At 48.4% G+C, this 12,219-nt stretch overlaps 1 protein-coding gene across 6 annotated transcripts in view; it reads right to left on the bottom strand.

Annotated features, from left to right (window-relative positions):
• MYO1C (myosin IC) overlaps positions 1 to 12,219 on the bottom strand; it is a 111,898-nt gene that overhangs the window by 13,624 nt on the left and 86,055 nt on the right. For all 6 annotated transcript variants that reach the window (XR_012897022.1, XM_075904489.1, XM_075904491.1 and 3 more), the window contains 13 exons: positions 11,983 to 12,029; positions 11,581 to 11,661; positions 11,272 to 11,377; positions 8,645 to 8,762; positions 8,340 to 8,453; positions 8,096 to 8,172; positions 7,888 to 7,956; positions 7,575 to 7,659; positions 6,901 to 7,060; positions 5,239 to 5,322; positions 2,365 to 2,458; positions 2,194 to 2,249; positions 1,262 to 1,397 (listed from right to left, as the gene is read on the bottom strand). Coding sequence is in view for 5 of the 6 variants with exons in the window: in XM_075904489.1 (XP_075760604.1) it covers positions 1,262 to 1,397; positions 2,194 to 2,249; positions 2,365 to 2,458; positions 5,239 to 5,322; positions 6,901 to 7,060; positions 7,575 to 7,659; positions 7,888 to 7,956; positions 8,096 to 8,172; positions 8,340 to 8,453; positions 8,645 to 8,762; positions 11,272 to 11,377; positions 11,581 to 11,661; positions 11,983 to 12,029 (1,227 nt within the window). In the remaining variant the exon portion in view is untranslated. The remainder of the gene's footprint in view (positions 1 to 1,261; positions 1,398 to 2,193; positions 2,250 to 2,364; positions 2,459 to 5,238; positions 5,323 to 6,900; positions 7,061 to 7,574; positions 7,660 to 7,887; positions 7,957 to 8,095; positions 8,173 to 8,339; positions 8,454 to 8,644; positions 8,763 to 11,271; positions 11,378 to 11,580; positions 11,662 to 11,982; positions 12,030 to 12,219) is intronic.

Below are 12,219 nucleotides of genomic sequence, written 5' to 3'. Positions count from 1 at the left end.
AACGCTGGGACTGAAGGAAGTTCTGGGGCTAAGGGGGTGGCAGTAAGTAGCTATGAAGAGATTTCACAGACAGACAAAGCCAAGGCTTGGCCACAGAACAGCGGCCCCGGGCTGAACTGGGTACAATTATCTCTGCATAAGAGTCCCGTGGCAGCATTGTGTACCGTATCTAGTGAATAAAGGGTTACACGAATGCCAGCAATAATCTTTACAAGATCTCACCAAACCGAGTGACTGGGCAACACAATGGCAAATGAAATTTAATGTTGATAAATGTAAAGTAATGCACATTGGAAAAAATAACCCCAACTATACATAGAATATGATGGGGGGTAATTTAGCTACAACTAATCAGGAAAGAGATCTTGGAGTCCTCGTGCATAGTTCTCTGAAGATGCCCACGCACTGTGCAGCGGCCGTCAAACAAGCAAAGAGGATGTTAGGAATCATTAAAAAAGGGATAGAGAATAGGATGGAGAATATCTTATTGCCCTTATATAAATGCATGGTACGCTCACATCTGGAATACTGTGTACAGATGTGGTCTCATCTCAAAAAAGATAGACTGGCATTAGAAAAGGTTCAGAGAAGGGCAACTAAAAGAATTAGGGGTTTGGAACGGGTCCCATCTGAGGAGAGATTAAAGAGACTGGGATTTTTCAGCTCAGGAAAGAGGAGACTAAGGGGGGATAGGAGAGAGGTCTATAAAATCATGAGTCGTGTGGAGAAAGTGAATAAGGAAAAGTTATTTACTTGGTCCATAATATAAGACGTAGGGGCCACCAAATGAAACGAATGGGCAGCAGGTTTAAAACAAACAAAAGGAAGTTCTTCTTCACACGGCGGGCGCATAGTCAACCTGTGGAACTCCTTGCCAGAGGAGGTTGTGAAGGCTAGGACTAGAACAGGATTTAATAGAGAAATAGATAAATTCTGACAAGCTTCCGTCTGCGGCGCCGGGGCAAGCCCAGCACCCATAGTGGAGCACCAGCAGGGACATCCCCGAAGAAGAACAACTAACTCGTGTCCCACAAAGCCGAGGGATTAACATTGCTCTGGCTGGCGTTTTGAGACTGTGAAACTCCCTTGTAGCAAGTGAATGTGGTTGATCAATTATAGAATCATCCCCAAAACCACACTTGTACAAAGAATATTTTCAATGCTAAACCTCACACTCTGCCTTATGCACTGGTCACCCGAACATCTAAACCTCCGGCTACAGTCATTAAGTGAGCAAAATCACATCCTGCAGTTGCTTTACCTGTCAGATTGGCATAGTCAATTCGTTGTTTGATCTTGGCTTCTTCAACTATGAAGATGCTATTCTGGGTAAGAAGCAGCTGCCGCAGTCTAGCCTTGTACCCTTTCCGGTCATACTTGGTCACAGGAACAGCGTACTGAAACAAGCGATAGCATTTCCTACAGTGAGACGTGTTTAACTGGCAGCTCCTTGCCCTCGGGCGCAGAGAGCACTAACCAGTGTCTGGTTATGAGTCACAGAGGCAAGATGGGCGCGGGAATGTCTTTTATTGGACCAACTTCTGTTGGTGAGAGAGATGCTTTTGAGCACAAACAGCCGTTGTGTCGGGTCTGGGATTTGGTACTTTCCATGGTTACGTATCCTCCCAGGCCTGAGGAAGAGCAGCTGTAAGCTGAAACGCTTGACTCATCAACAGAAGTTGGTCCAATAAAAAGTATTACCCCCTCCCCCCTTGCCCCTCGAACATCATGGGCCCAACACAGCTCTAACTGCATACGGACAAGCATTCTGGTTTCTGGTCTCAGGACTGCCTACATGATTGAAGCTGGTTCCAAACCTACACTTCTTTACCAACAAGAGGTCCGGTTCTTTACCACCCAGGTCCCAGTGGTGTTGAAAGGTGAATTTAGCTCCTGTCTCTAAAGCACTGCGGCTTACAATCGCCCCTTTCACCTAAAAATCTCTAAGTATCATCCCCACCAGCAGGGGAACCCCCTTTTCAATTCCAAATTCTGCACCCTCATCCAAACACACACAAGCCTCAAATATAGCTGGATCATACCACCTCAGGGAAGCGTTACCACCACGGATACCTCCTGACCAAATGCAGAGTTCTTAACACCTCATGTCAGGAAATCCAGACATTTGGTAAACAGTTCGCTTCTACGGCATCCCCACAGAACATTTACAGTAACCACGGGCACCAAGCTCACCTTGATAGTTTCATTTCCTAAAACCTGAAGGACTTTAGGATTTATCTCCTCAGTGCCTAAGAGAGAAACCAAAGACAAGGGCGGGAGTAACACGCCGGCAGGAAGAAACAGGAGTAGAGAAGAGGGGGGAAGTGAATGTATTCCCCGCTCAGGCTAGTGTGCGCTACTCACCAAGTCGGGTGTTGATGAACAGCCTGGGAACACTCTGAGGATAATTGTCTTTTTTATCCTTAAAGATCTCACTGGCAACCACTTTCTGATCCAACTGCAAAGAGAAAAAAGGAAAATCCTCAGCTTTGCCTGGATCTGTGTAACAGGGCACGTCTCTGAGAGACAGAGCAATAGCTTCCCCAAAGCTCGGTAAACAAGAGAGCCTAGAGTTCAATGCCAGAAGGGCCCATTCTGATCACGTAGTCTGACCTGCCTAGAGCAGGCCACAGGACTGCAACAAGCACTGCCCATCACTTGTGAAGGCTCCGCAGCAAGGAAGACGTCCAGCCTGGACAGCACGCCTTCAAGGGAAGGAGAATACCATGAGCCGTCCACTGCTCCCAGGGTTCATCAATCTCAGGGCACCTTGTACCTACTTGGAAATTGTTTGGCTTCAGTTTGTAGCCACTGGCTCTTGCAAGCCTTTGTTAGGCATTGGGCGACCTCCATGCCGGCTGATCGGGTCACCTCCAAACAGCTGGAGCTTCCTTCTCTCACTAGAAAGAACATTCCCCAGACCTGGAGTAATTCTGCTCTTTTCTGAAATCCCATTTTCTCCTCACCCTTTCTGAAGCGGGGACACCAGAGCTGGGCAGAGTAACGATCGATCTCGTTAATGCTGTGCACCGTGGTAACAAACCCGCCCTATTCCTGCTCCGGCTTGTGTCACTACACACACCATTTGTGCGGTTATCCCTGCCCTCTCGGCGCTCAGGCACCGCTTTCCCAGGCAGGCCCCAGCCACGCAAGCAGAACCCACGTTTTCACTTCTTCGACCCAGGCCCTTGCAAGCCAACAGCTGTTGCCGTATGCGGACTGGCATTTGTCCAGCACAGACTGGCATTTGTCCAGCATATTGCCATCGAAGATTTGCAGCATGGCTGGGCCCGGCTGGGCCGGGTTAGCGGATTTGGGCGGGGGGGCTCAGGCCACACCACAGACATTTGGGCTGGGTTGGAGCTGGGCGCTGACAGCCTGCGAGGGGACGTCTTGGCGCTCAGGCTCCAGCCCACGCCCGAACGCCAACACACGACTTGACCCAGGCTCGGCGACTCAGCGGTGCAGGGTTTATTGCCGTGTGCGTGTGCCCGACACACACTACACGCATTAGGGTGAACGCGTCCATCCTGAGGGACAGCCATCGCTAACTAGTCGGCAAACAAACAGCCTTCTGGTCCGCTCCCGGGTGGGAGGCCTAGCATAGCACAAGGGAGAGCCCAGCCAAGTAGAGAATTTGATGTGATGTGGCAGTAAGTTAATGAAGGCCACAGCACTGTCGATAACCGAATTTTCCGGATGCAGGTCTTTTTGCTGCAAATTATTCTCCGGTTTATAGAGCACAGGCATGTCCTGCAGTAGAATACACGCAGAGACCAGCACTCGACACCAAGCTAAATGAGTAAACGAGTCCAAAATCAGGAATTGCAAATGCCAAAGTGCGAATTCAGTTACACTGACATATTTAATATTTTCCCTGCTTTATTCAGTTTCTATACAGCTGTTCTGACCCTAGGACTCTGTTCTCTAACTGACCTGATATAACATGCCTCAAACTACTCCCCAAAAGACACTTCTCCCATGAAAGACACAAAATACACAAGCACAAGGGCAACCTTAATTCTGACATTTCCTACATTTTGAATGCTTCACGTGTAGTTTGGAGGAATTGACTTCTTAACACCCCTCCCCCCAAAATTACAGCAGATGGACCTGTATTAACTCCAGCTTGATCTGCAACAAGGTTTGGGATCTTTAGATCCGTAGCACAAAAATCAACCACTTGAGCTGATGAACTAACTACTAGCATTAGTAGTCTGTTATCCCCTCAGTGGATTAGCCACTAAAAATGAGACAGTTGTGAAACCGTCAACAAGCATGTGTGAGACACAGGCGCATATGTGAGGGGCAGAGAAAGCCAGCGTTATTAGACACAAATGCAGGTGGGGAGGGCAAGGCGGAGCGAAGAGTTCACTAGTGGTTATAGATCCTTCTTCCTCCCAAGCTGCCCTCTTTCCCTGCTGCTTCTAGATTCCCCATGGGCCTCCTGCCCCCTCCTCCAGCCATACTCTCTCACGCCTTAGCTCCTTCCCTCTATCCCCAAGCTCCTGCCCTGCTCCACATATAATAATTGATGCAATTTCAGAAAAAACCCTAGGCCTGAATCGGCAAATATACTTAGGTGCCTAAACCCCAGATTAGGCTCCAAAACACCAGATTTAGGCACCAACACATCCACAAAACTCCCACCGAGATTCACTCAGCACCTAAGTCTTCAGGGTAAAGTTTCCCAAGTTTCTGCCTCCGCCCAGACAGCCAAGCCCCAGAGGGACTCACGTGTGGGGGAAGATCGGAGTTTGGCTGCCAAGGAAGGCGGCAGCTGCGGAGGAGGCGGTGGCAGCACCCCCCGTATGGTTTTTATCCCAGGAGTCATTGGGCCACAGACTAACTCTGGAGTCCAGTGGCTGGGCACCCGGAGGGTGGGAGACCCTGGGTCCAGTCCCTCATATTAACAGGGGAGTCTGCAGGCCCCTCACATCGGAATAGCCCAACATGCAGTGGTTAGAACTCCAAAGGGCCTAGAGACCCCGATCAAACCCTCCCCCCCCTCCGGTGTGTGTCTAACTCGCTGCCACTGTCGCCTGGGAGGGGCGGGGATTCGGCTCCCTCGCCTGGCTTGTGTTGCCCATTGGCTAGTTCAGGTGGCTATCCGCCTAAGGAGCCAGACCACATTCTGAGACCTCTCCCCATTCACTGTGCACCCCGGGGCTGACCCAAGTGCCGGTGTGGATCCCAGCCACACTCCAGAGATTTGATCGGTAATGGAAGTGTCCGCACCTGCTGTTTCCACTCGGGGCTGATTCGCTTGCAGTAGCTCCACACCATGTTCTGCATGCACAGATGCCTCAAGAGCTCAGACACCTGCAGGAACAAGAGGGTAAGCGACGCCGGCTTCACGCGGAACAAAGGCAACGCAATTCGCACGGGCTACATTCAAACCCTTCCCCTGCAACCCCACATCACGGCAGACACATTTTAAAATTAAAGAGCAACCAGGAATCTATGGGCCTCTGCCGAGCCAGTCTGGCCTGTGCAGTTCTCCAAGCAGACTGTCTCGGTTCAGGGTTGGGAATTTCCTTCATCACACCCTCCAGCCTGGCTTGGAGGTACCTAGGAGCCTAACAAGGGCACACAAGAATCTTAATGGCCTATAAAGAGCCACTCCGGCGATGTTTGGAGAATATCGTCTAAAGGAGGCCTTTGGGTAAGATTTGATGGGATTATTTTGCTGCTCAGGGCTCTTTCAGGTGGAGACAGCATGTGCCCAGGGCACTGTCACCTTTCTGGGTTAAGGCCACTCTTCAAAGCATAAAGTAAAATGCTGGTCAGGAAAACAAAACATTTATAACTTTCTTTATTGGTAACCCAGTACCATTCCACTGCTATCCGCCCAGCGTAACCACTCAGGCAGAGGGCATGGAACTCAGTACCCAAAGGGTAAAACGGTCCGAAGAGCCGACCAAAGTCCCTGGGGTGCTTTTGAAAACGTTACCCTGAGCTAACCAATTCCTAATCTCAACACCCCATCACTAAGTCACGTCGACAAGCCTGGAACATCTGCCCAATGTGGTAAAGCGCAGGGCCACTTCGAAAAGTCGCTTTTTAACAATGTCGTCATTGGATACTGTTTTCAGTTTCACTTTCTGACTCCATTTTCTTTTCCCTCCTCATCCCCTCTCTGGCTCTGTTGTTTATCTGTACTCTGGGCCTCCTACTCCTCCATCAGAGGCAGCAAGGAGAGGGGGGAATAGGAGCTGGTTCTGGGGGGGAGCTGGCTTAAAAACCAGTTCCCCCCAGCACCGTCTCCGCAGGGGGCAGGGAAGTAGCAGGGACCAGGTGGAAGCCAGGAATCAGCTGATTCCTGGCTCACTCCCAGACTCTTCATACATTTAAAAATCAGAAGTGTAGCGGGGGGGACCCAGTGGGGCTGGGCCAGCTGATTCCCGGCTCATGCTGGATTCTCCCTGCTGCGCACCAGCCTTTTAAATGTATTAAGAGCCTGTTGGCTCTTAATACAGTTAAAAGGCAGAGCCCACAGTAGGGTTCACTCCTGGGGCCGGAAGCTAAACCCACTGCGGCCCTCCCACTTACTGACTAGTCGATGGAAAATCCATCGACTAGTCGATTAGCTAATTAACCTATATTTAACATCCCTGCTGACCACAGTAACAATTATATACAAAATAAGTGTAATAATTAATAGTCATTATGTATTTTCACAAAGATACTCAATATAGACATTAATTGACGATTTGGTTATTTGTGTAGCAGGAGAGTCACACACAGCAATTCTTTTCTCACGTACCACAACCATTAATGAAAATTCTACGGGGCCTCACTGTTCTCTCAATGATCTCTGTCTGGTTCATGGCCCTCAAAAGTTGAAACTACCATGCAGGACTTGTACACAGAGCAGTCAACTCCTCTTTTTCCGCCTACCTCACAGAGTGACGGAGGGGGGGTTGGCCACGATTTGTCCAAAACATTCTTTGGTAAATTGCGTTTCAGGTTCATCAGGAAGGAGTAGCGAATGTAGTCTAGGAAGTATTCATTCTCGGAGCAGCGAGGGTAGTTCCGGTAAATGAAACCTTTAATAAACCTGGATGGGCAGAAGAGTGAGATCAGTAACATCCTGGATGAGTTTGACACAGATAATTAGTCTGAAGACTCTACGAGGGGTCTTCCATTCTAATCATCTATGGCTCTCCAATGAACCTATTAACACCCAAATTTCCAATGCTCCTATGAGTGAAAGTAATCGACTGTAAACAAGGAACTTAACATCTGGGGAAAAAACAAACTAGAAACTATGAGACAAATAGAAGACACACTTTGTATGGGAAGGGGAACTGGGCAGGGGGCTGCAAAGAGCTGAGCACATGGGCCCTATCAGTGATACTGAGGCAGAGAAGTTGAGTGGACAATAGAAGGAAACTGTCCACAGGGAGAGAAAAGTTTCTTGGTCTTTGTTCAACCGATTTTTTTTAAACTCATAGAAACTACACCGAGAAGACAGTTTATCCCCATCTGCTCATGGTTAGAAACTAGGTTTTGAGAATCTCCCCCTACAAGACAGTCCATGTGACAAAAGTTAGTTTGTTTTTTAGACACACCGTCTAATTGTCTCCACTGCCCACTTTTTCTTGGCAGCTTTTCGGCGCCCCTGGGTTCCACGCCACCACGACTGGATGGTTATCGCTGAAGACAGTAAAAACCAAAAGGCATTACATTGAAACACCTTCCTTAATTCCACACAGTCCAACACATTCCCTCCAATTTACGATTTTTTACTTTTTATTCTTGCATCTCAAATTCAGATCAACTTCTATCCCTTCCATCCACCCCCTCGACAGAAACAGAGCAGGCACTTCCAGCTCCACAGGTAATTAAGCCATAACCCTATTCTGGTCCCCACGCCCCACGCACCTGAACGTTTCATGTGCAGGAATTGCTGTCGCCGATGGAAGCCTCTCCAGGAGGCCTGGATTTTTGTGGCTGAAATTAGAAAAGAGCTGTCAATTAGAAATAGTGGGCAAGGTCGGGTCCTGATAGGGAATGTGCCAGTTCAAAGCCAAAACCCAAGGCGCTCTGAGCTCTGTCTGCTAGACCAGCTGGTTCAGCGTGTCGGACCTACCCAGGCTCTGCTTGCGCACCTCCAAAGCATCTTCCGTTGCAAACAACGTCTTGGGAAAACGAATAAAAATCTTTGTTCTGGAAAAGGAAATGTCCGATTATGCACAGGAGACCAGAGGGGCTACCTCCTGCCCCCACCATCCTCATTAGGACTTCTGCCCTCTCACCCACCCTCTAGACAAGGGCCAGATTTAAAACCCGACTCCTGGTGACTTAATCCCAAATCAGAGAAAGAACGAACTGACCGGCCCATCTTATATTCTTCCTGTTTGTAGCCTAGATGTTTCACAAGCACGGCTACTCCGTCATGGGGGCGCCCGTCCCACATGGGCCACGTGTCTGAGCAGAGCGATTTGTACCTGCAAAGAGATGAAGGAGGGACTTAGAATGGGAATTAAAGTAGAACCCTTCTGGCGTCTCAGAGAGCCATTCTGGCCTCAGTTAACTGACTGCACATTTGCTGTGTAGATTAAGCTCCCTGCTCTGCACATGCCAGTGCAGATATTGGGGGTGGGGGTAACAGATCTTAGGCAATTGCTGTAACTCCTACCGCTGCAGGAAAATTTCGTATTTCCGCCGATAAGCAAAACCAGCTCTGCGCACTCTGAGGTTTTCCATCAGCCCCAAGTATTTCACTTGATGTCGGATTAGAACTTCATCGAAGCGACCTAGAAATCATGTAAATGGTGGGTAATTATCACATTGTCAGTCTGGAAAAGGAACCATTCTGGTCTCAGCAATTCATAATTACTCTGCTAGCTAATTGGAACGGTCAGGAAGTCAGCCAGGCGCCACCTCAGCGCACAATCAATTCACCCTGTGAAGTCAGCCTTCCTCGCCCACCCGACACTACGAAGCTCTCCGTCTATTACAGCCAACTCCAGCACTGGCCAGCTCAATACCAACTGGTCTTGCAGGCTGCTTGTGTTGAGCCTTTCTATGGGCTGTGCAGTAAAATCGCTGAATGAAGCACAAAGCAGATTCAAAGAAATAGGAAGAGTGTTTGCTGAAGCCAATGTTAACATCAGCTTTGGTGCTTCTTTTTGCTAGCCAGGAGGATACAACGTATCTAAACATATTCCCTTAAGCAGTTCCGTAGCTTAGCTACATTCGTTTGCATGCTTAATGATTACATGTTTTATTTTGCTAGGAAATGCATTACTGACCCTGTTCTATTTATCACAGGATTCATTTTGCACCCGTGATTTGTGTCAAGCTCAGTTTGAACGGCAATTCAAAGTCCACGGAGAGAGGCACAAAACCAGCATGCTCATTTTTTTAACAAAACTACCTTTAGCGATACACACAAGCTTTGCATTTAAAACTAACGGTTATTTGAAGCTAACGAAACTAACTGATTGATTCTGGTTCCATGCCCCTCCAGACGTTAGAACTAGGGGGTCTCATTGTCTCCTCCTAGGACAGGCCCGCCAGTGGGGAAACGGGCGGGGAGGACAGGGAAAGGGGGCAGTTGCCTCACGGCCCGGCATTCCAAAAGGGCCCTGGGTTTCTGGCCACCGCTGTCGCTTAAATCATTGCTGGAGCACCAGGCAGCACGCCCCAGTGGCTCTCAGAGCTGCCTGGGGAGGTGGGGCGTGGCAGGGCACACTTTGGGGAGGAGAAGGGGGGATGTGAATGCTCCAGATCAGGCGGCACAGAGTGGCTGCCACCAGACTCACCCCTCTTGGGAGCATAGATCCCGCCCCCACCAACCTTGCCCAGGGACCCGGCCAGGCTGCCAGCTCCCCTGCCTAATTTTACTCTCAGACTGGAAGAGGCAAACTAGCTTTCCTGGGTTCTTCAGCTCCACACTGGTTTCTTAGTTTTTAGTCAAGCAGTCACTGAACTGAACTAGCTGAATAGGGCGAAGTGGAGACAATACGCTCTCTTTGGCTACTGCTGCCTAAAGCTGGTGTAGTGCAAACTGATTTCGTTTTTCATCGAATACAAGTTTATTTGTTACATACAAAATAATTATTTTTATCCACCTCATCATCAGCACTGCCATCCCCACCAGGACCACCCCACCGCTGCCACCACCATGCAGGCAAGTCTGGGGATTCATCACCACATCCTTTGGCCTTCTGTTTCCTGAGCTTGGAAGATGTTTTGACCAGACCACACAGGACGGGGACGCTGGATAACATCCATGTCTGCAGCCAGATCATGAGTCATGTCTGAGACGTGTCTTTGCAACACCTTGCTGGCCCAATGCAGTAAGCTAAGAGCACTTTTCGCCTGCCTGCAGGGCGTAAACGGGCCATGGGCCCAGTGCTGTGCGAGGGATCTTCCCATAACCAAATTGCAAGCACCAGGAACAGAAGCTGCATTTTCCTGCCTGTGCTATTCTGTTCTCTTCCCTTTGTGTGTTTGGTTTGTCCTACACAGCATCAATGGCAAAATACTGGCGATACCACCTGGCGGTTCCCCAGCAAGGATACCGGATGCCATTTCAAAGACTGTTAAGCAAGAGTTTCCCTTGCTACGACAATGGGAGGGGGAAAGAGGGAGAACAAGGAAGACTGTCAAAATAAGAATTGAATTATGTTTCAATTTTCAACTCTGACAAGTTTAAATGGTTTCCCCCTTTATTATATATGTTAATACATTTTATAATCATTTCTGGTTTGGCGAGGAAACACCATGCAGCAAGGTCTCTGGCAATAAAACTCAAACTCAAATGACTATTAATCCGATGACAAACAGGCAGCAACAAAATGCAAGCTTTAAAAAAGATCAGAAGCTTTTACGGCCAGAAGAGGGACCGTCTCGCCTGACCTCCTGTGTAACACAGGCCATAAAGTAACCTAATAAATATTTTAGATTCTTACGACACAGAAAAGAGGTAAGAACCTGAATGGAGAGACTCCGAACATTGACGCTGGCCCTTCTACATCCTTGTAGTGCTTCTCTAGCAACTGAGTCACTAGTACGAGGGCAAGGAAAATTTATCACGCATACAAAGCAGACACAAGCTTGTCTCTTTCACCAACGACAGTTATCACCTCGCCCACGCGACTCTCTACAAATCACTATTTTATTCTAGTGGAATTTGGACGGTGGCACAACCTGATCAGCACTCCCATGTTCTAGTCTTGGGTGTGAATTTCCTGCACACCCTAAAGACTGGAAATTGTCTGCAGGGGCAGACGAGAGGGAGTGGCACTAAAACCTTACCAGCTTGTTTAGCATCGTTCGGTTTAATGCAGCGAATGTACGATGGTTCCTTGGACATCAGAATTTCCATTAATTTGGCCAGACTATTCTTAAATTGAGTTGCTGCCTAGAAGAAAGAAGACAGACACAGCTACTAAGTCTAGTTCTTGTGACACTGTACCACACACACAAGGCCAAGAACAACTTTTCCAGTATCCAATCTTGAAACATGCTAGAGAAACCATTTTACCCCCTAACGTTAGAAAGGGGGAAACCTTCTCTTCAGCAGCCGGAAAGGACCTTGTCTCAGTCCAGCTCTTGTGTTCTTACCGTTTCAGGTCTCTTTTTATCTGTCAACTCACTCCTCTCAAAACAATGGTTTATGATGGGATTCTCCGAGTTGCACATGGTCTAAAAGGAAACAGCAGAGGACAAATTCATGACAAAAAGCTTACAATTGGACTGGGCAAAGTCTTAGAACAAAGTACTTTTGGGAGTTGGCAGGAGAACAGACGAGGCCCCCTTTGTCTTTCCTACTCTCAATTTTGATGATAAATCTCAATGGTAAAACAAATTCTGGGACTTCAAATTTTCTGAATAGTTGACCACTGTGCAGAATGCACCTTGAAGATTGAAAGGTCCAAGTCACTGATGGTACCTTCCCAGCTCTCTGCGTTCTCAACGTGATCACTTACAACGTTCACCGAAGCAGGCGGCGCTCTCCACACTCACCTCCTTCAGGTTCCGGAATAGAAGGTCGTTGTTTTTATCCAGAAAACCTAGAGAGGAAACAAACAACTCAATCTGCTGGTGCTGTTTCACACAAGTCCTCCCCAGTAAGGCAGGAGCTTGAGCTAGGAAAATAACGATGAATCAAATTACCTACTTAGCTATTCTGTGGCTGTATTAATCAGGACGGCAGGAGACAGGAGGAGAACAAGAAAATGGGACTGTCTGGAGTGGGGGAAC

Source organism: Pelodiscus sinensis, chromosome 21 (assembly GCF_049634645.1).
Source record: "Pelodiscus sinensis isolate JC-2024 chromosome 21, ASM4963464v1, whole genome shotgun sequence".
Classification (NCBI taxonomy): Eukaryota; Metazoa; Chordata; order Testudines; family Trionychidae; genus Pelodiscus; species Pelodiscus sinensis.
The sequence above is the reverse complement of the archived record's forward strand: the minus strand, read 5'-3'. Positions and strand labels throughout refer to the sequence as shown.